At 44.6% G+C, this 26,776-nt stretch overlaps 1 protein-coding gene across 11 annotated transcripts in view; it reads left to right on the top strand.

Annotated features, from left to right (window-relative positions):
• The window catches only part of fbrsl1 (fibrosin-like 1), a 326,568-nt gene that overhangs the window by 287,084 nt on the left and 12,708 nt on the right, over positions 1-26,776 (top strand). For 9 of the 11 annotated variants that reach the window (XM_050050408.1, XM_050050409.1, XM_050050415.1 and 6 more), the window contains 4 exons: positions 2,380-2,428; positions 21,445-21,865; positions 22,670-22,929; positions 24,625-24,875. In XM_050050408.1, coding sequence (XP_049906365.1) covers positions 2,380-2,428; positions 21,445-21,865; positions 22,670-22,929; positions 24,625-24,875 — 981 coding nt within the window. Of the gene's footprint in view, positions 1-2,379; positions 2,429-21,444; positions 21,866-22,669; positions 22,930-24,283; positions 24,445-24,624; positions 24,876-26,776 lie in introns of all 11 variants that reach the window. The other 2 variants (XM_050050410.1, XM_050050417.1) reach the window with 2 other exon arrangements.

Below are 26,776 nucleotides of genomic sequence, written 5' to 3' on the forward strand. Positions count from 1 at the left end.
GTGGCTCATCTCCAGACAGTTTGTTAGTGTTATTACTATTGTTATTTTAATTTGTACCTTGTTTGCTGTATTGTTTTGTCTATATGCATGTGAAAACTTAATAAAAATTTAAGTTATAAAAAAAAAAGAAGCTTTAAAAGGACAGTTCACCCCAAAATCATATTTTTCCTCTTAGCTGTAGTGCTGTTTATTTAATGTAGATGGTTGTGGTGAGTTGCAGAGTGTTGGAGATATCAGCTGTAGAGATGTCTGCCTTCTCTCCAGTATAATGGAACTAAATGGCACTCACAACTTGTGGTGCTCAAATAATAAGATAATCAGCAGACCTTGTTGTGAGCAGTTTCATGTAGGAACTATTTTCTTTCTACCAAACTACACCTCCCAACCATATCACCTCACAGAAGGAAGCGTGCATCTACTGCTAGCTCGCCTAGCACCACGGAGCTAGCCAACATTACAGCTCAGCCGAGGAGGACGCCATTAATGTTTACATCTTGCGCTGTCTTGAGCACGAGCCTCTCATTCATGAGCAGATGCACACTTCCTTCTGCACAGTGATACAGTTGGCAGGCGTAGTTTGAGAGAAAGAAAATAGTCCCTACATGAAACTGCTCATAACAAGGGCAGAGACAGACATCTTTACAGCGGATATCTCCAACATTCAGCAAATCACACCGAAACAATCTAGACTGAGAAATAGCACTACAAGTAAGAGAATAAGTATGTATTTATGATTTTTAGGTGGACTATACCTTCAAGCTACTGTCTTGTTAATTTTATGCATCACCATTTTCTGTTTACCTCTCAGTGTAGTTGTTGTAGACTTTTGGGCCAATATCTCTCCGTAACAGATTGTTGTTTGTTTATGGTAATGTTGTTAGTAGACACAACTATTTGCTTTGTTGTTTGTCCTTATGGCTTCTACCTGGATTTTCTGTGGCTGCTTTGTGAATAAAGCAAATTGTCGAGAGAATTAGTGCATTCCCCGGGCACTGTTTTGGTTAGTGCTGCGACGAGACATCAAGCACAGACAGACAAACACTGTGGAGGACGGTAACACAGTGGCAGCGAAGGAGAAATTGGGAGGTCTTGGAAAGAAGAGGACGTCCTCAAAACACTTGTGAAGAACTAACACGGATGCCAAGGACAGCCATCTGTGTTTACAAAATGATTTGCTTTCTCTTTTTGTCTCTGTCGCTCTTGCACTCACTCTGATTCACTGTTCATTCTTTACATATGCTCCCTTTGTGCTGCATAAAATACAAGCATGGCAGTTAAGGACACTCGGGCCCTTTGGTTGGAACATATGTTCAGCTCTTGCAGCTTTTTACAAGTGTGCAGAACCCAGATGAGAGGATCTGAAGCAAAGGGAAATCTTGGCTTTAAACAAAACCCCTATATGGGCTGATATTACAGGCTGAGGAGGATTTTCATTGTTAATATTATCTTCCAAGCACACAGATTTTTCCACTTTGGTATTTTGCACAATACCAGGTTTTGTGTGGATTTACTGCTTTTTTGGTCATAGTGTTTAAACATTTCCCGTCTGGCCAGTGACCATGTGTAAATGTGTATGGTGTGTTATGATTTAGGTGATGCTTGCCAGAATCTACATATCCATCTAAAACAGAGAGAGGAAAATACCTTGCAGTGTTTAGTCTAGAGGTCTCCATTATCACTTCATACTGAGATGCCTTTCTCCCTCAAGTGGCTCAACCTCCATTTGACTGTAATCCACCAGGTGTCCACCGCTCACTGTCAGTCACATCAGCCAAATCAGTAACAACTGTTTTTGACCCAGTAAAAGCTCACGTTGTTGACAGATCATCTGTTTACTTCCAGTATCGGCTGATATTGTCTTTGATATTGAATTTATGAAATAAGGATATTGCTTTTAGAGTAGAACCGCATTCTATTTGTGAGATATGTTATTCCATTCAAAGATATTGCAGAACAAAATGTGATTTCTGAGCGGCAGTGCGTACGCAGGAGCCTTTGTGCTCTAATGCTGCAGAGCCACCTTACTGACTTCCTCCATCTTTACAGCCTTTCTTTTGAGGCTTTTCAGGTGGCACAACAGTGCCACCTAATGTTACCTTAACAGGAAAAAAGCCAGACAGGGACCGTCGTGTACAGAGGAAGCTCCTCTCGTATGGTGCTTGGAGTATTTTGATTGACTGTTTAATTCTTTGTGTGGCAGCTGGACTTTTCCTCCATGCACAGAATAAGCCTTTTCCTGGGCAGACACAATGTGTTTCAGTGCTTGTATTTGTTTATATGAATAATAATAATATGAGTCAGGTTTTTTTAATCGTGTTGACTGAACTTTGCCAGCTCATCAGACAAACCCACTAAAGATATGCCTTCTTGTTTTTCCAGGTGTCTGATGTAGGATCGGAGAAGCTCTTTTCCCCCACCACACCCAAAGGTAAGAGTCCGCTCTGTTTTCTCCAGTCTGGCTTCAGTCTTTCCTCCTCCGCCTCATTCATACTCATAACAACAACTGGGTTTACGAATGAGTCCAAATCTCCTCCGCTCTAATCCTGCAGCGCCCATTCAGATTTAAATGTCAGCAGACATAAACAAGGTCTGGTGACTACATATGCATACATTTTTGCCTGAGTGCAGAGTGGCGTTTCTTGGACGACCCCGCCAAAGGCTTAGCCCTCCTACATATTGGTTCATTAGAGGGGATTTAGAGCCTCCCTGCCACATGCTCCCACAAATGGGAACTTCCCTCAGGCAATACAAGCTCTCTGACAGCAGGCCTGGACCATAATAGATGCCAAAGGAAAGAGAGAGAAAGAGCTTTGTCAGCCCCCCAGACAACACAAACTGTGTGTGCGCGTTAACATATGCACATATGTGGTTTATAAGGCCTCTGCTTTTGTATGTTCATGCATGATCTCACGTGATTTTGTGCGTTTGTGCGTCCAGCCACATACATGTGTTGATGTATACCATGTGAGCACAGAATGTCGGCTGCACCTGTCCTGCATATTCACTAAATGCAATGATGCCTGCCGGGTCAGAGAAGGGAGAAAGGTGTCAAGTTGTGGATGCAGGGAGGCAGGGAAGGGAGGAGAGGCGCGATCAGCCTACCAGTGACAGATAGCAGTATGCAGACCATGTTCCCCCAGGGCAAGAACCAGGAAGCAGGGCCATTAACACAAGCAGAGGGTGAAGGAGGTGGGAGTGCAGAACAGTGTAAACTATGGCCATATGAGGAGGTTTTGAATTGGGGGGAGGGTATGCAGGACAGACAGGACAAACAGATTAGCTTCGAGTGGACTGGTAAAAATTTCATCATAATAGACACAAAGTTGGTGTTAGTGGGATGTCATGTAGGCATATTTTGCTCTTGTTTAAATTTTTACTTGTTTGAAATGTCTGAGGTAAAGTCTTAAGAAATATAGTGCTCATGGTCAACTATACACAGATTGTATATTAGTGTGACAGAGATCACAGTCTTTTGGTTGTTAGTTTTGGACTATGCTCTTCTGAATTCCACTTTTACCTGCAAAGAAACGATGCAGAGGTTTGTAGCACTGCAAATCTAGCTCCTGCCTTTTGATAATTGCCAATTAGAGGTCTTTGTTGACCTCCATTGTGACAAAAAAACATATTCAATTCAATACATTCAATATTCTGATGATATTGAAGGGGTTGGTTATTGGTACTTCTGTGAAATATTTACACAATAAGATTTTTTTTTTTATATAAGTAACCATCAGTAAAGTGGAAAAAAGTGAGTAATACAACAGCTGGAACAGTCTGGAACGTTCAGAAAATTGCATCACTTCACTGTAATGCAACCTGTAAAACCAGGAAAACATAACAGTTAAAAGAAAATGTCCAAAATTTAAGACAATATCTAGTCTTATATCAACATTTTTATTTAATGTCAATATGTTGCCCAGCCCTAGGTTTAATAGCTGTTGTTGTTTTAGTTTTAAGACAAGGTCTATCTTCCATCCAAAAATTTATTTTGTGTCGTTGCTGATCTCTTTTTTCCCCATCCCTGGGACAGTGGGACACCTTTCCTTAGAGCCCTCCACTAGACAAAAACAGAGCATCACTGCTAAACAGAATCTGGCACAATAATCATTGTATCTCATTTATCTAGTTTTCCTAATCATTGGAGGCCAAGATCGTAATTAGAAATAATATTCATTTAATCGCTAAGCCCTAACCTCCATTTTGTTTACCTCCACATCAGAACATCTCCTGCAAAACCTTAGCAACATGTGAAGGTGCTGCTTGGTTTAGCACAGTAGCTTTAACTGCTAAGTGGAAAAGCATGGCTGACAAGAGGGAGAGAAACCAGGCCTGTCGGCTGTGTGATGTAGATGACCTGTGACCAGCGTCGGCCTCGTGAAACCAGCGTTCACAATGACAATGACTTCCAGACTTGCATGGTTTAGAAAACAACTAGACCGCGTCCAACTCCATCTATTCTCCACCGGGCTGCTGGACTACTGCTGTTGTCAGCTGTCAGGGTGTTGACTTATTTTCCCCGCATGCCCGTACAGAACATGGCTGCATGAAAACATGCTCGGCTGTGAAAAACAACTAGTACAGGCACATACGCAGCCGTTGTCTTTTACACACATGCACGCACTCAAAAACCCCGTCCATGTCAGCTGGCAAACAGAGGGCTCTGTGGATCTTGCTAATGTGCACACAGGGCTGAGGATTAGGACCTTGGAATTACATCCAGACAATCCAATCAGAGCCTCTCCTGATTGTCACACAGATCAACCAGATCCTGTTTGGGTAATGTGGAAGAAGGGCACCAGATTAGAATTAGGGGTTAGAAAGGGTGAGGCAGCAAAGAAATCAGCGGTTTGATGAAGTGATTTGGTGACGATGTTATCACGCTACAATTGCAGAGCTGCCACCAGCCGGCTCTCTTCTCCCATTCCAATGTTGTTGTTTTGAGCTGTAATGGATTCTAGGACAGTGTTTGTTTTTGGCCTAGACTGGTTTTTCTGTGTGTGTGTGTGTGTGTGTGTGTGTGTGTGTGTGTAATACAAAGCAGCCCACAGGCTGTTTTCCTCTGGTTTAGAATGCGGCGTATGTGTCCCATTACCGGTCTCGCTCACGGTCCTGTGGGACCAATGAAAAGCCTGCTTTCCTCTGATCACCAGGCCTGTCGAGCTGTTGGCTGGGAGACACTCCGACAGATGCACGCACACACACACACGCACGCGCACACACACACAAACATTATGGCACACATAAATATATAATGCTGTGATGATGTTTGGCTTGTACATTCCTCTAGGTAATGAGTGTTGTTTCTTTTAACTCTTCCTTGCCTTTCAACACTGTGCTCCTTTCCGAACTTTATTTTGGTGAGCAGTTACGGGTACAAACAGTTGAGGTTAAGTCCAAATTGCACACAGGCCCACAGTCTGTCATGTTAATGAAATGGTTCAGGGTTAATAGAGGAGAGGAAAGACCAACATAGTAATCAGCGAAGGCAGAGCGCTGTAATTATGCACACAGAACATGGTATTGGGCAAAACCCAGACACCCTTGCCTTCTTTCCCTCGTATTTACTCTTCGTCATCTCTGCATCGCGAGCTCACAGTACTGATAATAGAACCTAATAGTATGTGTAATAACACAGCAGATACACTGCAGTTGTCTTTGGATGTTGTTACCCAAGAGCTAGCACAAGTTCTGCTGAATGTCTGTCTGTGTTGGTGGTTTGAGGTAGGAAGGTACAGCAAAGGGCGAGCATTATCTAACAGTTATTGGTTTTTGTTTATTTCCTGTCTTAAACCTCCTGCAAATTATTGATTTCCTGGAGGATGGCATGTTTAAGTAAAAGCGCTGTGAAGACTTGTGCTCCACTCAGGGATACTCTTATTGAATCGCAGGTCAGAGTTTGCTGTTGTCACTTGCTTGAAGGCGAATGAGAAGCTAAATGTAGCTGCCGAGCATGTACAGGGCACCTCCACAGAGCACAGATAAACAGTTCCCTGGTAGGCCTTCTTATAACATTTCGCAATGCTGTGCTTATGGAAGTGGTGGGGAGTTATCACCTAGCTGTCAGCAGCTAGAAATATCTGAGAAGAACATTTTGGAATCTGCAGTGACTATGTTGAATGTTGTAGCTGTGGGTTTTAAAGTACAGTCTCAGCAACATCTTTTCCTGCCCCCTTGTACTCTCTCGGTTCCTGTTGTCCAAGTTTGGTGCTACCTGCCAGTGTGAGGGTAAACCTGTGCGGTGTGAGGTCCACCAGACAAACCTGGGGCATCTTGGGATAGCGGGAGAAAGATTGGTAGAAAACCCATTTCTGAAGTGGATTTGTGCCCTTGTAATCCTGATTAATTTTGACCCGTTGTGCTCATTTTAAACAGAGCATTACAGTAAGCGTGAACACAGCAAGCTCCGGGGCGAAACCAGGAGCTTAGCGGCTTTGGGAGGCTTAGCTGCAGATGGCATTTTAAGCCGGACTTAATAAATTGTTTCCATTAAACTTACCGGCCCACACATACTGGATTAGACCAGTGGAACAAAGGAAGGAGAGAGCGTGCAGACGAAGAAGGAAAAAAAAGCACACACACATACATACATACACACACACACACACACACACACACACACACACACAACTGCCATCATGCGCATCTGACTCTGTTAACATCTCTCTGAGGCCGCATGAAAGGTGAAGACGGGGTTACTGTGGTGTTCAGGGAGATAGAAGCTTTTGGACATGAATGTAAAATCCAGTCACTTTAGATCTCCTGCTCGTCAGGGATGTTGGACCAATTTGCTTAATTGACACAGAAGTAAACAAACAAAAAAGATGCATAAACCATTTAGCTTGGCAGTGGATTTAGGGCTTATCCTCTAACTGTTTATATATAAACACATTACCAATGCTGTAGCTTAAGGATTTAGGATCTGCCCATACCCTTGCCATTTTTTCCTTTGGAGCCCTTTTACTCATATATCAATCTTCTATTGTGGGAAATCAATTCCTTATGGTAGAACCCCGCCTCTCCCCTCTTCTATCCTCAGCCCGCCTCCTCCATACCTCCTTCCCCCATCGGCTCATGGCTAGCTCCCTAAGCTCTCATTATGTGCTACACAGTCCAGGGTCCCCGTGTCGAATCGCTAATCAACCACCCTGTCTGCAGGCCTGCTCCCTCAATAGGTGCTGAGTGGCCTTTGTTCCGCCACTGCTGTTTGCTGCATGTCAATAAAAGAGCTATGGCCTCCTTCGCCTCCTCCTCCTTCTTCTCCTTCTCCTCTTCTTCATCTGTTACCTGGGCCAGCCATAGCTATGGGCCTGCTCCTGCAGTGCAAGCTTACAGGAGAATGAAACTCAGTCCCACCTGCTGGATTCTGAATGCCGGGAAAGGGAGGAAAGATGGTGATTGGAGAAAGAGCGGCAAGGTCAGGGGCAGGGGGGATTGAGGGCATCTCAGGCATAGTGAAGTAGATGAGAGAGCATGTTTGTATTCGGCCGGGCAGCTCTCCTCTGGCCAGGTCAGCGTAATGTATCACTAACCTCGGCAGCCGGCCTGACTGTTTGCAGCCTCTCACCCATTAAATAATGAATGGAGGTTGACCCTCTGACCAACTAATCAGCTTTTCGCCGCCGTTGAATCAGGATTGAGTGGAGGTAGATGGAGAGTGTGGCTGGCTGGCTGGCTGGCTAGATGACTGGAGGGCAGACATGTTGTTGGAAAAACACAAGGGCTGCAGAGGCTTCGCACAGCCAGATTAGCAAGCGCTGGAATTGAAAGCAGCCATCACCGCTGTGGAATCTAAGCCTGGTGAAGCTCACCTCCAGTACCTGCTGTGATTTGTTTGACAAAGTCCAGGCAGCTTGCAGGACATGCTTTCTTTATCAAGAGGACCAGTGTTACTGTATTGACATAGCACTTATGGTCAAGCTCTGGTGTTTTGGGGTTTGGGCACTCGTATGTGACAGTCACACTGTGTGCAAAAGAGGGCTGGAGGTTGGTCGTTTTTGGATGCATTAACGAAACCATTTCTCTTGCATCCAACACCACCTTACTTGTTCCTGAGCTTGAACAGCGGCTCATGTGTTCCCCTGATTTAATTTAAATATTAAAAAGGTACATACTTCTAGCTGAATACAGAAGGCAGATGGGTAAGCTAACACTCTCAGTTCAGGGAGAGAAAATACTTGGGAGAAATTGGAGAAAACCAAAGAAAATGGCTTGTTTCTTTATTAATCTTTGGGTTATTACTGTTCACAGACACAGGACAGTTTATGAGCTGGGTGATTTGTTTTTGGAGAAAGGGGCTGATATTAATGCTCCCTTTATTGATAGTGCTAATGCTGTTTGTGCAGCCATCCCTGTCGGAGAGATGAAAATAAATAGGGGGAGCTCAGCGGAGATAAGACACGTGTTTAATTATTAATTGAGCCATTACTGACAGAGATTGCCTTTTTTGATTTAAAGCAGGAAGGCCTGCTTCAGGGACAGAAAAAGCAATTACAGAATTCCCAGCTTGCACCGCCACTGCCCATCGCTTCAGCATACACTGCGAGAGCGGAGCGAAAGGAGACAAAACACTGCCACACACACATACACTTAACACACACATCCATTTACACTGCAGTGTTCCATAAATTATTTTAATTCTTCTTCAATATTTATAGCGTTTTAAATTACGATTACGTCGTCATGTAGTATTTATGTAGAGTGGCAGGCAGTCAAAGGGACCAAGCCGCATTACCCACAATCCCTCTATGGCCTGGCACCTTGAAAAGCTGACTGAAGGGAATTGTTTGGTTTTGTATGATTCAGGAAGTGATGTCAAACTGCACCTTCTCTTACAAGCGGCCTGTTTTCAAAGACACTTCTGATTTTCTATGCACGGCAATTAGCCGGCTTGTAAAACCACTGCTGATATGTCATGCTATCCCTGTGTGCACTCTGTGGCCCCTTTAGAGCACTATTACATCCATTAGAAAAGTGACTGCTCTGTGCAGAGAGCCCAGTGTGCATGAAATATTAACTTAGCTCCTGTTTAGAGTATTGGGTCACTGCTGGTTGAGCTTCAATCGTGAAACAGAAACTCTGCTAGATATGCAGTGTGTTTCTCCCTCTTGTCTATGTTAGCCATTACACGTCAGGACGTTTGACACCTGTCAGTCAGCCCTATCAGTGCCTGTCACGCGTGTCAGCGAGCCTGTGGGTGGTGATCAGCTATTGTGACAGAAAATGGGAGTCACATTGAAGGCTGTGTGATTAGGCTCCATTGTGTGGCTCTGTGTTCATTGACTGAATATGGATTCAGCTTTAGCTGTGGAGAGGGAGCAATTACAAAATCACTAAAGGCCATGAGGGAGGTTTAGGATAAGTTGTCAGGGGCATGACCAGCATTATGTCCGCTGGACTTTTTCTATACATCTGCAGTGTATAATGCCAGGGGTGCGTCACCTCTGAGCTGTGCTTCCACCTTACTGTTAAGAACAGGTTGGCACATACAGTGTATAAGATCAAGTCAAAGTAAATATATTGAATCACTTCAATACTGAGCATTACTGTGCAGCCTCAAAGCCATCGCCTATACACAACAGAGGCCAGTACTCCCCTGAGGCTTTTTTACTGCTGTCTCTTCAGTTCAGGTTAAATGATAAAATACCAGCTTACTGCCATCCTGGATTTTTCATGCACACTATTCTCCTCACATACCACACCTCAGCTACCACGCCATCAGTCGCATTGCACACTATGTTAGAAAAAAAGCACATGTGAATTTATACTGTGGCTTTGACCTGCAGGTGACACTTCCACTTCAGCTGACATTTCTATTTGTGCAGCCATCAATTGTGAACCCACAGCAGAGAAGGCATTCTCAATGTTGAAATCAGGTTACAGGATTACTGTCATGGAGACAAAAGGTTAAGATATGATGAGTATTTTTTGGCAAAGCTCAATGGCATCATAGAAAAAAAGATAATTCAATAAATGACTATTTTAAGCAAAGAAATCCCATTAACAGCGAAGTTGAACCCACCCGCTCTTATCAGTAGTCTTACTGTGGTGTAGTTCACTAACTGCTTCATGATAAACTAAGGTCTTAGCCTTGTGAATGGAGCTCATGCTTCACCAGTGAGTGAGGAAATCGGAGGCTCCCTGACTAGGGAAAAGCTTTTTGGCAGAAAAGCTGCAGGCTCTGCAGTTAGCTGACCAGCTTGTAAAACACAGGTTGACTCCCATCTCAGCAGGGAAGCACCATTGGCTCAAATGGATGTAGGCTCCTTGTTTTTTGTCTTCTTTTTTTTTTTGTTAGAGGGGATAAAGAGAAGAATTTAGAAAGGATAACTCTAGAGAGCAGTAGCTCTCATCACATCTTCTGTCTAATCTTAATCCTCCTCCTCCTCCAATGGAGACACAGCCAGCTGCAGTGTGGAAGGCATTTTCATTGTTTACTTGGGAGAATACATGACCAGCGTCTTATCACTACTGTCAGGCCTGAAATGTAAAGCGTGTCGCCTGTGATCACTTGCAGGTTTTCTTGTTTTTAATCCTTTCTTCCAAGCTCCAGTCCTTCTGCCAGCAAGAGTGGGTTTTTCCCCCGCCCTGCATTTGTTTGAAGATCCCAGTTCCCGTTTTAAGCTCATCTGTGTTGAGCGGTTCAGAGCCAATGTTGTTTGCAGATGAGGCTGTAACGCTCATTGACAAAGCCAGATGGTAGGCGATTGTGGCCAAACACGACGCTTGGATAATGTACAATCGCTGGCAAGGGGACAGTCGTCAGCCTAGATGGATATTACAAACATGCTTGTAATGGATTGGACATTTTGGGAAGCGGTTCACACAGGCTTGTAAAGATGGGAAAACCATCGCCCGGAACAGAGCGGATGTAAAATGCTTCAGATTCCATGACGGACAAGGACTTCCATGCATTAGAAGAATATGCCAGAGAGGATTCTGGGGAGAAAGGAGATGAACCCAGGGAATGAGATCTCAAATCAAACAGAAATAGCAGCCTGCCATATAAAGTATTTTGCAAGTATTTCCATGTGGGTGGTCCTCTTATACTGTTTGTTCAGTGTTTCTGAGCTTCATACCTTTCCAGTGGCAGCATATTAGCATCCATGTTTCTGTCGGTGGCTCATCATAGCCACTCTGTCAAGAAACAATACCGCAGGCTTGAACTGGTACAGTATGTTTGACAGAGAGTTGGGTTTGGAGAGGTTTGTGATAGAGCCTAGCTATTAGCCTTGAACTCAACACATGGTGAAAGCAGTAACCCGACACGCACTGCTGAGAAAGGGCTTGTGTTCCGTCCTGTATTTCACTGGGCACGAGCACCATTAATCGTCCCAGTGTTTGTTAACACACAGGCGGTAATTCGCTGAGACACAGGGGCCTGCATTTTGGCCATTTCAGGGATGGTTAAAAAAAAAGAACATGCACAGTGTGGTCTCCTCCAATATTCAAGCGGTCATCTGTTTGGCTGTTGTTTTTGGCTACCGGTGAATTCCCTGCGCTGGGCCCTGGTGGCGGGGCCCCTAATGGCCTCTGACTGGCTGTAAAACCCCATTCAACAGAGCATGGGCTCCAACCTCCCTGGCTGCTGGGTTAGTGCTGCTGCTGTGTGGAGGGGTGAGCAGCAGGACTGGGATTTCACTGCTGTTTGCTTTGGGAAGGACAGAGGGAACTAGCTCCAATGCCACATGACCCATGGAGAAGTGTGTACAGAGCACTATCAGCAGTATCGACCAGGGTTAGACTGATATATGGTCTTGCTGATATTTGCTTTTTGTTGAGATTAGTGTTTTCCACCTCTGCAGTTTGATTGATTACGTTTACAGTATATTGTCGCACTGATCAGTCGTGCACTCTTTGTTCTTAAAGGCCCAGTGTGTGGGATTTAGGAGCATCTATTGGCAGAAATGGTTTCTAATATTCATAACTATCTTGTCATCAGTTTATATTCACCTGGAACTAATAATTGTTCTGTTTTTTGTTACCTTAGCCTATGCAGGGCTGCAAGTTATATCACATTTTATCCTTACTTGTCTGCTTTATTTTGTCTGATACGCGCCATGCTGCTAACTCTCTGGCCAATCAAACAGAGCCCTCGCTGTTAAGCGTCATCTGATTGATCAGAATCTGCATGCATGTGAGTGAGGTTTAGACCGGTCCTGCTGTACTACTCTGCATAGTGGGAGGAAGCTGTGACAAGCCGAGTGCAGAAGAAGATGCAAATTACAGTTGAAACGGTATGAAAATTTCATATCAGGATTATAGCATTATTATTAGCATAGCATTAGCAAAATTATCACGGTTTTAAGTATTATCACGGTACTGCTGAAAATGTTCTAAAGGCTCACTGTCATGGGTCACAGTCACACACACTCACACTCTTTCTCTTCTTGTCTTTTGGTCGCACACTTGCTAGCAGACTGTTGCTAACCTCAGTTGATGCAGGACAGTATTTACAGTGTCTTTTTGTAACATGGAAATCAAACTTGGTTTTAATGATAATCACATCTTAAAATGGTAATCCAAACCATCAGGAAGATGAAATATTTAAACATATCGGGAAGCACAACCTAAACCAGTCATCTTCAGACTCAGTCCAAAACCATCAGCACAGATATCGACCTTTAAAAGACCACATCTGTTGAGGCCTAACAGTGACAAATTACATCAGAGTCACTGCTCCCTGTGTTTATGGAAAAGATCTATATCCAGCTAGCGCTATCACTAATGATACAGGTATTGACTCATCAACTGCTAAGTGTGGGGCAAGTGCTGAAGTGCCCTGGGCTCCTTATCAGCTGCGGCACACTGTATTAGTGTGCTGGGTTGGCGTAGCACTGACCTAATCCGGGTAGCAGGTGCCACTGGAGCCGAGGTAGAGTGGACATGTATTTCAGGCAGGATGAGCCATCTGGGTCTTGATACTTTATGGTGCTTAAAACACACTCTCAAGTGTGACACTCCCAGCACTTACCTTTTAGCTGCACACAATAATCTAAGCACTGGCTGCTAAAGGGAGAGAGGAGGCTTTCAGGAGAATTTACAGGGTTTGATGTGGTGTGGAGCCTCCGCTTCGACACGGATTCATGAAACAGTCAGACACACTTGGCGGTTTGATCTTGATTCCTCTAACTCTTTCAGTGTTGTTTTGTCATCTGCAGTCTGAAATATGTCGAGCAGAAAGAAAAGTGTGTTTGTTTTGTTTTGTTTCTGTTTTTTTGCTTTTTTGCCAGCCTGCCTTGCTCGACACTTTTCTTGGGCCTTGTGTTGTCTTGTTTTTTTTGTTGTTTTTTTTCCTGGTGTAGTCTGTTTCATCTCACAAGCGATTTGGCTCGTTTCTGAGTCCAATTTCACTCCTGTTTCACCGTGCACCCCCTCCTCCCCTCCTCCCAGACACACTCACATTCACACATTTCCCCAAACTGACACACCGCCTTCACACTCCAAACAAATCAATTCTTCACTCGCCGTACTCAGGACGCCACAGCGAAATGCGGCAGCTCATAGCAGCCCTGAAAACGTGCAGGCTGTTGTTAATGTTCCTTGTCCACTACAGCTTGAGGAGGCCAGACCCTGATTCCCCTTCCTCTGTGTGTGTGTCTGTTTGTGTTGCTGTCTGCCTGTATGTGTGGCTCAGCCTTAGAGACGATGAGGGCAGACAGTGGTGGGTTTTGGTTAGCAGCAGCCCCACAGGTCAGGATCGGACCTTGTCTCCATTAGTTTACCTGATACAACTCCCTGCCCTCTGCTCCCTTTCACCTCTCCTCTGCCTTATTAACTAACCTCCCTCTCTCCCCCAGTCTGGGTCACTTTATCACCCCTCCACTATCATACTCTCTCTCTAATCAAGAATGATGAATGGAGTGCAGGAAAGGACAGCAAATGTTTGTGAACCTGATACACCCTCCAATTGTCACTCTTTTCCTGCAATGGTGGAGAACATGGTGGTTGCTGGAGAGGGAGGGGAAACATTTTAAGAAAGCTTTTGTATGTGTTTGTCTAACTAAGCTCTGTATGAGAGCTATTCCAAACATCCCCACGTCAGTCCTCTATGTGTGTCATCAGCCTTGACATGTAGAGAAAAAAAAGAAAGAAAAAAGAAAACCCAGGCTTGTGTGAGATTTCTTCTGTTGCAGAAAAAACCGTCTTGTAGCTCGTAAGAAACGCAGCTCTTTTGGCGTGTAGCCATTAGCAGGGGAAAATGGCAGCTCCAGTCTAGTCTTCAACAGCTGCTGGGTCTCCATCTGTAAGCCTAATTACCGAGCAGCACCCCAGGAGCAGCTCAGCAGCAGGATCCTCCTATAGAAGAGGCATTGATTACATCAGTGTGTCTATACCGGACAGTGTGTTTCCCTGGGGGCCGCAGATATGTGAAACTTAAGCCCAAGCACTTTAGTGCACACTGGGGTGCTATCTTTGGACAAATAGTCCACTAAGATCTTACCCTATTGCATCCTCCCTGTGGGGGAAATTTCACATACACTCCAGATCATTCATCAGATACTCAGTACAGTTTGCTAGAGTGTGTATACTATGGTCAATTCAAATTCGATTTTTAATGGTCAAACACTGTTTCTGATAAGTGTGCATTTATAGTGAACATCAATAAAATGATGAGTCCTTAAATGATTGAATAGATATTAACTTTTAAATATTGATTTTGATCATCAGTTAATCGTTGAAGTCATTTATCAGACAGATATGCTGCCAACATTTCTCATCTTTAACTCTGTGAAAATATGATGAGCATTTTCCACAATGATTCATATTTTTAAGACAATTATGAGAAAAATAAAAGGTTATCCAAAAATGTATCAATAATTATAAGTAATAATAAGTGAATCTAAAAAGTGTCTGTCATCTGTATTGACTGAATCATCTACATGAGACATTGTACACATGCACATGAGAGGTATATGTGGTTGGAGTTTGGGAAGTTAAATTTGTTTAAGTATTTGTTGATGCTGTGGTCGCAAATAGGTCGGCAACATAGATTGTTTTTAGTCATTTCTTTTTTCGACCCAATGCAATGAAATTCCTGCGGGATGCTGTGATGCACGTTGTGATCTTTTGAATGGCTGAGAACCCTGAGCTTTGATCAGCAGCTCTGGCCTGTAATAACAGGATGTTTCAACAAGTAAACATGTCAAGAAGAAAAAGTGTGGTGGTTGATTGACGATGTCGTTCTCTGGCAGTCGTTGATAAAGAGATATTTGTTTTAAGCCACCTATGGAATGGCACCACTTGATAAGCTAGCTGCCTCAGCATTCTTGGCTGTCAGAAGGTATTATTTGACATTAGGAAAATGGCTGCTGTATTTGCATGAAGCAGGTGAGTTGTTAGTCTAAACCACAGCTTGTAATGCTCACACGAACATACCCTTGTATCTGCAAAACACTTGAGGAAATATGATATGTCGGCAAAGATGTTTGTTCTAGCCCTTTCATAGCACTAAATAGCAATGGCTGCATATGTCAAAACAGCGAATGAGGTATGGCGAACGGTTAGGAGCTGTCAACTTCCAATTGTTGCTTTGCTTTCTGAGTGGGGAGTGAAAATGGAGATGGAGGAGGAGGAAAAGAAAAACATGCAGGCTCTTTCAGCCCACTGTCATGCCACTTAGGATTTGTTGAAGGATTTTCACCCAGCCATTTCCCTTCCATTGAGAAGTAATCAGTACGGCACTGAAAGATAATATTATATCCACTTAGAGGCATGTGGGCTTCATGCATGTTCATACATGAAATGAGGCTGGAAAGCATTGCCCTCTGTTTACATTGCTGAGCACTTACTCCCTCTATTTCTGCTTGGACTTGAAGCTTCCTGACAAAAGCCCCCCTATCTTTGTGTCTCTTACATCTCAGTCTTTCCCCCCTCTTTCTTTCTCTCCTACCTCCTTTCCGTCCATTCTCTGTGGATTGTGAGCCAGTTGGTGGGCTAATAGAGGATGCTTTCCTGTGGGGCACCAAAGTGATACTGTTCAGGCGTTATGCGAGCTTAAGTAAAGCTGACACGCTGCTCAAGAACTACAGCCCACACTGAGCTCCACGGCAGCCCATGGAGAGACTCTGAAAAGGTCTTAAAGGTATGGGAGACACAGGGAGGCTGCCACTGTCCTCCCACCGCTGTGCTGTGATGTGGGAAGCAGGAGTTAAGTCCTTTATTAGAAGTGGCAGGCGTTGTCTCCAGTCACCTCGATAATTGCAGCACCACGTCCACTGCCGTAATCAATTGAGACAGCTGCCGCTGCGGCGTTCAAGTCCATCAGGCAGCCGTGTCATGCTAATTAATGAAATGATAAGGCTAGTGCTTGCAGCATTGCACAAATAACTCCTGAAGGCTCCCCTTCTTTTCAACACAAAAATCATCCTTAAAGTTCACATCGTCCCTCCCTTTCCCTGCCTGTTGGCTGTCTGTCCACAGCAGCCTCAGGGTAAGAATGGTCATCAGGGTCGGTGAAGGGTCAGTGACAGTGAAAGGGGTCAAATTCCTGGCTGGCAGGGTGGGCCATGTCAGAGGAGCCATTAGACTTGAGCTTTTCTGTTGAAAGTTCCAAGATGTCCACCCTTTTATTTAGGAGAGCCCAGTGGCACTGACCTTAGATGACCCGGCTGTGTTCATAAGACGCTGAGACTGATGGCAGTCACAGAGCACATGAGCTCTGCTAGAAAACAGCTCTGCAGGGGGATGGGCTCTGATGGAGATTCAGGGAGGAACAGGGAAGTGTAGAGGCGTCTTGCTTCTCTGCAGCACATTATAGCCAGGGGTTAATGATGGTTTAACATCACTTTTGGAGCACCACTGGACCGTATATGACACAAAAGGATTTAGACAGTCAACATTTAGACCTCTGTCGCTCCCTCTCTTTCCTCTCCAATTTGAAGATGTGCTCTACGTCATTTTCCTCCCTTCCACAACACTGGCATATGTGCCATGAGAGGTGAATGGCATATGTGTCCTGCACCATATGGCTGGTGTTTGAATTGGGATCAGATATGCGCAGGAAAAACTGATTCTCATCCCGCAGCTTGAGCTGCCAGCTCTCTGAAATGAACATTAGGTTCTCAATTTATGCCTGGGCTTTGACTGTAAACGTGTTACAGCTTAACACCCATCCCCATTCTGCTGCCATCCACTCCTTTTGTCAGCTGTAGCGAAGAGACAGAGAGAAATAATTGAAACGTGCCAGCTGTCCCCACTCTTTAGCTATCTTGGCCAGCTTTCTCCGCGTCCACTCCCCCATTAACATCTCTGAGTGATTTGCAAAAACGTCGCCTTGGCTCCCCTCGTTACCAGCTTGGAGATGCTCGAGGCAGATTAAATAGTGTGAGGGAAAGCAAGCCATTGCAAATTTCTCCTATGATTTTATTATTAGCACAATGATTCAACACTGCTCAGCCCTTCTGTTCCTCTCATACAAAAATCATTTTGTTGAAATCACCCCACCTTTTTTTTTATGACAGAATACCTCACAGCAATGAAGTGTTGATTGGCAAGACTGCGGTTTCCTGCCTTCTGCCAGTATCTGTTATAGCCATCTTCCACAGTCACTCACTCGTGAGCTAAGCTTTGGCTCTGTGCAGATTGCTTGTCTAGAGAGGTACAAAAACCAAATCATTGTGAGCTCAACCGTCAAGAGCAGCAGAATATTCTGTCAACCAGAGCCAGCGGGAGACGGATCAAGGCAGCGTGCATTCTCACATACTGCATCCTCCAACGTCTTTCAGCAGATATGCCGCTCTATTTAAATATCTGTCTGTTCATGTCCTTATTTTATCAGTGCCCTGACTGTTTATGCTTTGGCAAAGCCATGAAGGGAGTGAACCGCAGTGTTTGCCTAGTAAATGAGAACACCCAGTGGCCTTAAGCTTCTCTTAGCCCCCGACCCCCCTTGTCAAAGGGAGAATTTGCATACCCTCGTATCTAATCTGAAAAGGCTTTTTGCATACAGGTTCTATTTCCCTGGCTGTTGTATATACTGGCATCGTGGTAGCAACACTCGTATTTGCATTCACAGCAATAGTTTGCTGAGGGTTTTAGTTGGAGGCTGAGTGAGAATATTCTCTAGGGTCCTCGTCTCATTCATGAGGTCATTGCGTCCATTTTCCAGTAGCCAGGTGTGTGTTTAAAATAAAGTGGTTCAAAAAAAGCTTCAAAGTGAACGCTTTTTAAAGGCTACAGTTTTGCAACTCCAAGCATTTAAAAGCAAACGTGTAGAGCTGTCCTTCAGGGCCTGCGCATCATGTTCTTGACATGGCATCTGTCAATAGACCATGCCTCAGAGGGATATCCTGGTCACAGCATGCAGCCACACTATCCTTCATTGATGTGTCTTGGATGATGACACCCAGCCCATCCTAGTCCAGCTCAAGGCCAAGCCATTCCATACTGGTCCAAGCCATTCAAAGCTGGGACATCTGGCGGCGTAAAGGCCACATAGGACCAGATCAGTGCCAGCTCTCCAGATGTTCCACAGGGACAAACAGGGTCACAAGTGAAGGATATTGGAGGCAGGAACAGCTGTGTAGCGACACTGTGTTCACCCCAGATTCCCTGCTGGAAACATCAGTCATGACCAGTGATTCCCAGTGGCCTGTTGTCCGTCTGCTACCTTAGTCCCTATGTCCCTCCTCTCTCCACCCCTTCAACCCCCAACCCCACATCACTGCAAACCCAGGCACGTGTGCACAGGGCAAGGCCCAATTCCCCTGAGTAAGCAGGGCCACAGGAACAACTATAAAAAGATCAATACTGGGATGAGATGTCATCTGGTGAGCAGACCTGCCAACACCCCCGAGGGAACGTCGCTGTCCCCCCGGTGCACTAACCCAGCTAACGGGAGAGGTGTGGGGGCCACCCCCCACCACCGGGCTACCCTCCAACCTGCCTGACTCACTCACACCATCTGCTCAAGTTTGCGGGGCAGGGCTTCAGGACAGCACATTTTTTGTACAGACACTCATATGGCATTTGTTTCACATGACTGCCTGTGGCTTGCCTACTGTTTTCCTCAGTATGTGATTGCAGGCAAAGTGTGTTCCATGTCCTGAGGAAACGAAGAACAAAACAAATGCCGAATTTGGCAGTTTGTTGAAACGCTTGAAACTCCAGTTGACAGTTTTGCGGATTTGCGGCGAGGGGACGGTGTTTGTTGAAAAACAATGATTTTGCTACATATAGCCCTTAGGTGACATGTGTCAGAGAGGTATTCCTGTCATCTTGTTATCACTGCGTATTAGTTTACACTCAAAATGGCTGCCGCTGAAACAAAACAGTGAAAAAACAATGTATTAGGTGACAGTATTTACAGTAAAAGTGTTTCTACCATCAATTGTTCACTACTCCCGACAGCCTGTTTGCTGCTAAAGAAGCTGGAGCTGCAGTTTAAAATGCTATCACACAATAACTCTGCATTTATACTTTTATAAGAAGTAATTAAAATGATGCCCTTTTGCTTTCTGCAATAAATCTGGTCTGATTTTTCTCGCTTTGTGCTTCACTAAAATGAAGACGTTGAGGCTATAGTGTTTGTGTGTGTGCAAAATGCCCACGCTAAAAAAACTTTTTTGTGTGTGTCCATCTTCTGTTGTGTGCATCGGTGCGTGTGTGTGCCTTAGCTTGCAGAGTAATTTTAATGAGGGATGGGTCGGCCTGGGCTGATACCTCCCTGCCTCCATTAGAGCCCATTAGAATCATCATTAAGATAACCCAGCGCTCGCTGTGGCCCTGGCTTCCCAGCATTAGTATTAGAAACCCCTCTCTATCTCCTAGTGGTCGTAGCGAGATTTCCTTCAGTATCACTCGCCTCGCATTGTGTCTGGGAGAACAGGTTGCCACGGCAACATCACCCAACGGCGACATTTCGACTGTGGATATTTGCTTCATCGCCTGTTTGTCTGTCTGTGCCTGTCTCTCTGTCTCTGCCTTCAGTCTTCCTCCTTTTCTCTTGCTTGCAGGGTCGAGAGCCTGACAGTTTAATCCAAATCCCAGACCCCTATAAATCTGGAGGTCTATATACGCCTGGACCCCGGAATTCATTTGAAAATCGTGACACCTTAGCCAGCCCCAGTTCTCTCATAAAATGCAAGGAGTGAGGGAGGGGGTGCTCAACAAATAAAAAAATAAAAGCTCTGCCCTGCCTTTTTATTGGTCTTTTTATGGGTGTTAGGATCCTTGAAAGATTAAGCAGGCTGTTAATAGGGACTGGATATTCCATTAGTGGGCTGCATGTCGAGTTCTCACTGGCTTGACAGCAGCTCCCGGCTCTTCTCATTTTTTGTTACCGTCGAGAGTGCCCGTGGAGCTTTTTTAATTGAGGCACTAGTAAGCCTTCTGACTGAAGTACTGCTGCATCTTAGCTGTAGATTAGAGCCGCTTAGAGAGCCTCATCTCCACCAGGCTGTCTTCTCTCTTCCTCTGTCTCTATCTTTTTCTATCCGTGTGTGAACACTTTCTCTCTCTGATTTCCTATGCATGTGATGTTTCTGTGCTTAAAACGTATTCCACCACTCGCGGCTTTGATGAGTTCAGAAGCTGTAGCAGTTTTTTAGCTATTGTAGTTGTGGCACTACCGTCTACTCCAACCCAATTTCTTTGTGGCCCATTTTGCTTTTATTTTAACTCTTCTGAGAAGTAGAAGATAGCCAAATGTCTTTTCTTTTTCATTAAGATTCATAAGTGCTTTGAGATTCTTTGTATGTGAAAGGTGTCGAGATGCTGCATTTTCTGCCACTTTCATTTCCCTGCTACAATAGCATATAATTACAGTCATTAAATTGCAACAGCCTAAGTATGAAAAGTCGTTGTTCGGTGGAATGCTGATTATAAAAGCTTCTCGTCTGTTGAAGAGACCCCTGATGAATGGTAAAGACAAAGTGGTGGAGTTCAGAGTGCTTTGCTGTGGTTTCCCAAATCCCTTGAAAGATCAGGGAGGGAGGATAGAAAGGCGCAGTGGCAGAGAGGCCAAGATAAAGGGCCACGATCTCTCCTCACAGCACAATTGAAACATAATTATTTCATGCCAGATTGTGTGCTCAGCAAAGCCCTGAATAGGGGCCGACATTTAACTTTAATTAGCTGTGATTTATTCATACTGACTGGATCGCGGGAAGAAATTGGATCATCTGATTATAGTCAAGCATGAAAATGACCTGATTAAACACTTAATGGAACCTAGGGAGAGGGAAACAAGAGGAACCTTGGGCAGAAGACGTCGGGACAGAATTGTATAGGAGGAAGAGAGCTATGTTTTACTTAACATTGATCATGTATATCTTCTGAATACACTCAGTGGCAAACAGCTAATCTTGGATGTCTATTATCTGATTGAGGCATCAGGAAATGGTTCGACATCTGACCTGGCCAGGACATAATTCACACCATCTGAACTTTATCAGAAAGGGGTTTACAAATTTTCTTCTTACACTTTGCTGTTTCTTGTCTTCGCAGGTGTGCCAACGAATGAGAGTCCCGAGTCCAAGACTTGTAGCTCAGCCAAAGTATCAGGGCTCCAGCGCAGCCAGGAGCAGAGCAACAGTGAGGTGCCCTTCACGCCTCCCGTGCCCAGCCCCACCCCAGCTTCGGCGCCTACGGGCTCCCCCGCCCCCGCTGCAGCGGCGGCCCCCCCAGAGCCCCCTAGGTCGTGCCTCCCCACCCCGCCTCCTCTCAGTGTTAAGAAGGAGCAGCAACCACCGCCCCCTGTCCCTACCCCTCCCCTGTTGAGGGCACCGCCCCACCCCCAGCCCCACCCTCCTCACCCACACTTGCACCAGGAGCCCCGTGTTCTTCCGCCCCCGCAGCACCACGCGCGGCCAGTAATCAGCCACCAAGTGCATCACCCGCTGCAGTACAGCAGCCTCCACGACATCAGGTATGTTGTTACATGGGCACGTGTGGTGATGGGTGCAGGGACATACAAGATAGGAGGCGTTAGTGTTTAATATAAAATGTAAAGCACACACCATTGAGTGTACATAGGGTATAACTTTAACACCGTGATGCTGTGTTAGTGGCGTATTCAGCTGCATTTTAATTTAAGCTGGTCAGCTGAGGTATGTCTGTGTAAGATCTTGGTAAGGAAGCAGAAATTTTTTTGCATCACAGACTCCTCAGCTTTCCTTTAATGTGCTCCTGCCAGTCTAATGCAGACAGCAATAACATAAACTGCACCAATCTCCAAATTAGTATGATGTAGTCTGATGTGACAAGATAGTATTAGACAGTATTGACTGTTTTCATGCGGCTATTGATTTTCCAGTCAATAACCAGCTGTCAGATTTACTGTTTTTCATTGAGCAACACTGCAGAACATACAGTACATTCAACTGTTCCCGTTTTATCTCATCTTCTCAGAGTCTGCCCTCACCTTTGTTATTTCATTGTCTGTGGTTTTATTGGAAAATCATTCTTATGTTGTCAAAGCAAAGCGTCAGACATACTCTCAGTGCAGCTGAACTAACACGGAGCTAGAAACAAAGCAAGTGAACACATATGTACAAGAAATGTACACGACATATAAACAAGCTGCAGAAGGTTTCCCTGAATGTATCATACTGCTGCATTCTGCATTTGACACTTTCTAATCTCTAAAATACAATATGTAAACATTCACAATATTAAATGATCCTTCTTTTAATGGAGATTGTATGTCCTTTGTCTCCTGTTAAATCCTCAGCCACAGCAGCAGTCCATTGGGTCTTCCCAAACAGCACTTGCCCCCATCCCCTCACCACCACGTCAGCGGGCTCCCATCCTCAGCCCCCGCTTTGCCTCTGTCCATAGCTAATCTCTCTACCTCGCACTATTCCTCCCTACGGAGCCCGGCCCATCGCCATCCGGCCATGTTTGCAACCCCAGCCACACTGCCGCCACCACCGACCTTACCGACCAACAGTTTAGTGGTGCCTGGGCACCCCGCCGGCACCCCCTACCCAGGTAAAGCCGCGCATCTCGCGTGCTAGATGGTAGCTTCAGTCCAGGCACATACTGCTAGGATAAGTGGTATCTCTAGTAGGACCGACACTGGCATTCAGTTTACTTTTTGATTTAATTAGTAAGCACATTTTTGAGTTCAGACATTTCTTTATCAGAAGTACTAAAAAAGTCAGACTTTTGTAAAGATCTTTTTTATTAAGCTGTATCCTTGAATACGCATGTAATAATATGCACATACACTCCAAACACAACCAATGCATACAAGCTAGAGAACTAGCCTTTAACCTATAGTAATTAGTTGATAATTTTCTAATGTAAATATCAAAAAGTGTGTGTTATATGGTGTTGAAACAAGTGTTGCTGATCTGGTAAGTTCCTCTTTATTACAATTTCTTTTCCTTATTTACCCTTTGATACTGCACAGTATAGTATATCAAAGCATAAATATATATATTTACATCTCTAATGATGCACGGTTGCTAAATTTATGTAGGTGTTGCTCCAATGTATTTTAAAACATAATTTGGTAAACAAGGGCTTTTATTGATTGCTTCCAGTATTCTTTCCTTTCGGTTTTCAAATTGCCTAGTGAATAAATGATCATTTTGCATCAATCTCAAAAGCTCTGTATGTAGCACATGAGATAATAAAGCTAGACAGGAAGCCAGTTGAAGAGCTCTTGTGTCTTTATTGTTCTGGCTGTAAATATCAGGAAAGCAGTCCAGTTCACTAATCACTAACTTGAAACATTTCCAAGGGGCCTCACAAGCAAATCCCCCTTTTGCAGCACAGAATGGAAATAAATCAGATTTAATTGTAAAAAGCAATAGTAGGCCTTCATATGAGTCACAAGCTTTGATGTTCGGTCTTATTTTCACTGGTGGAGAACATCATACATCAATTACTAAGATGGACTGTCTTTATAGTAGCTTAGTAATTTTAGATGGGTGATGAGGTCACTGTACGACGGCTTGGATGCTACACTGGAAAATGTCAGCTAGCAACTGGACTATCATCACAGCTGGAGACATCTTCAGCGCACTGAAAGCAGCACTTTAACAGTCACGTGTTGAAAAATGGTGCACTCAGTCAGCAATCTGATGCAACCTCAACAACCAGAATTATGTTTTCCCCTGCCAACAATGTGTGATTTGTAACGATTTGATAATACGTTCAGCGATTTCGCCAAAACAAGCAATTTCGTGCTGCAATAGAAGGAAACAAATGTCTCCAGCGATGATGGGTGTCTCCAAAATATGTAATAAATATGCCAGTTGTGCATTAACTTTCTAATAGAGGGCAAGAGTGTGTGTGTTTTCTGCTGGGATGACTCTTGGTTCTCTCTTGTCTTTAGATACCAGCCTGTTGATATCATTCAACCAACCAATCATGTATTGCCAGCCTCATTCGGGGATTCTGATTGGCACATTGTCACAGGCAACTCTCTTACCACCACCAATGAGTCCCCACGTAGAAAACCCTCACAGCATGAGCTGGAGAAACAGAGAATGCCAGGTGACTATTTTCTCTTCTCTTCTACCCTTGTTGTGAAGACTGACTGGGCGCTCGTGCCTTTTTTTTCTTGTGTCCCCCCACCCCACCCCCCACCCTTCCCTCTCCCCACCCCCTTTTGTTTCCTTTTTTTTTTTTTTTTTTTTTTTTTTTTTTGGTTTTCCTCGCTCTCCTTTCTTACAGAGCATGACCTCCTGAGGCAGGAGCTGAACAACCGCTTCCTGGTTCAGAGTTCAGAGCGGGGCCGGGGGCCGTCCGCCTCTCCGCTGGCCCCCGTGTCGCTCCTGAGGGCCGAGTTTCACCAACACCAGCACATGCACCAGCACCAACACACCCACCAGCACACCTTCACGCCCTTCCCCGCCAGTCTGCCCCCGGCCGCCATCCTCACCCCGCCCACCGCACCCCCCATGGTGCGTACCCAAGCCAGAAATGTGAGGATAAGTAAAAAATAAAACAATTTGAAAAAAAGCTCCCGTAACCTAGCACCCACCCACCCACCTGTCACCCCTCCCAATCTCCTCTTCAATCAATTCCTCCCTTTTTTCTTTACCCCAAAATTCACCAAATATGTCCCGTAGCTGTAGGAACCCCTCCCTTCAAAAAAATATGACACTGGTTCAGTTTGAATTTTGCTCTTTGATTTCTGCATACTGTCCTGCTGCTGAAGTCTGAGAGCTGATGAGAAGCTGGGAGCATCACATCTGTTCCACTCTAATAAGGACAAATATATGCTGGGCAGAAATGGCCCGCTGGCTGCCACCTCCCTCTACACACACACAAACACACACACTAGCTCATCCTCTAGTTCATCCGCATACATGCTAGTTGCTACTTAGGTTGGTTAAATACGACCAAGCACATATATACATGCAATGTCTTTGTCCATAATGGAATTATATATAAAACTATATATCCACATTATGCATCACTTTTCATAGAAGCCATTTTCTGACTCACAGCATGTCTGTCAAACAGGCCGATGTAATTCCCCCTTATTTAAACTTTGACATAGATTTTGCTGTTCAGTGTTTGAATCGCCTCAAGGCAGGCTTTTCAATTGTTTGCATGTGGATGTGTTTTAAATGATTTTGAATGTTTTCATTTGCCTGTTCACAAGGAGCAGCAAAGGCGCCGTCAAACAGATTTCTCTGTGTATATGTGTGTGTGTGCGCGTGTGTGTGAATGCATTCCTGCAGACTTGTAGATTTGTGTGAAAGGTCCTTGCCACGTGTGTGAGTGTGCACAACTCAACAGCAACCATACTCGCCTGTGACAAATTCAAAGCCTTTGCAGTCGGTCAAATGACCTCATTGTGGTTGGAGGTGGGGGTGGGGGGTGACATCACTGCAAAACTGTTTTGATAATGTTTGTAATTGCTTCCGTGCTTTGACTGCCATCAAGTCTGGGGGGGGGGGGGGGGGGGGTTTAAACACTGGCAGATTAATACAGAGGAAAAAAAGGTTATGACGATTCATCCATCATTTCAAATGCACAGCAATCTCTGACAGTCGATTCAGACGGGCCCTCCATTTGTAGCTTTTTGGCATTAGTCTAATAGATCTAATCCATCATGTCATGACCTCTGATTAAGAGCCTGTGGTCCCATTAAGGCCCTGCTGCAAGATTACCCCCATCCTGTTCATTAGAAATCAAAGCTCTGGTATTTATGGCACAGTCTCAGATAAGTATAGAGACCATTTAGACAGTTCTTCAGCCAACACACATGCTGTTATCTGGTCTGCTGTTCATTCCTGACATGGTAGGAATTATATACAGTGCACAGTCCTCTCTTTGAAGATGAAAGAGGCGATTTTCACCAGCTCGCTAATGCTTGCATTATGCAGCCCGTGATGTACACACACCCCCATCTCTTGTTGTGTTGTTAGGATGGGATTTCAGACTGCCATTAATGTCTTCTGTTGTTTGTTTTTTTCCTTTTAATTGAAACTGTGTTGTTACTTAACTTATGCCTTTTCCCCTCCCTCCCTCCCCTCAGTAATAATGCTGTTTTTCTTCTCTTTGGTGCTTGCTTAGAGAGGCAGGAGTAATGATGATGTTGTGGTTGTTGGTTTTTTTTTTACTGTATTGTCATGAAAAGGCAATCCAAGTATGGCCGAGTTCTCTTTTTCTCTCCCTCCCCCATTACTCTCTCTCTCTCTCTCTCTCTCTCTCTCTCTCTTATCTTCTCCTGCTCTCGAGACGCCCCATGTCATTTCAACTATGTAACAGTCCTTGGCTAATGGCTGTAATTAATGAAATTATGAAGCCTCTATTTTTGTTTATTGTTCAACGCCCTCAAGCAGCTGGCTTGCCAAATGGCAGCACTGAGCGT

Source organism: Epinephelus moara, chromosome 8 (genome assembly GCF_006386435.1).
Source record: "Epinephelus moara isolate mb chromosome 8, YSFRI_EMoa_1.0, whole genome shotgun sequence".
Lineage (NCBI taxonomy): Eukaryota > Metazoa > Chordata > Actinopteri > Perciformes > Serranidae > Epinephelus > Epinephelus moara.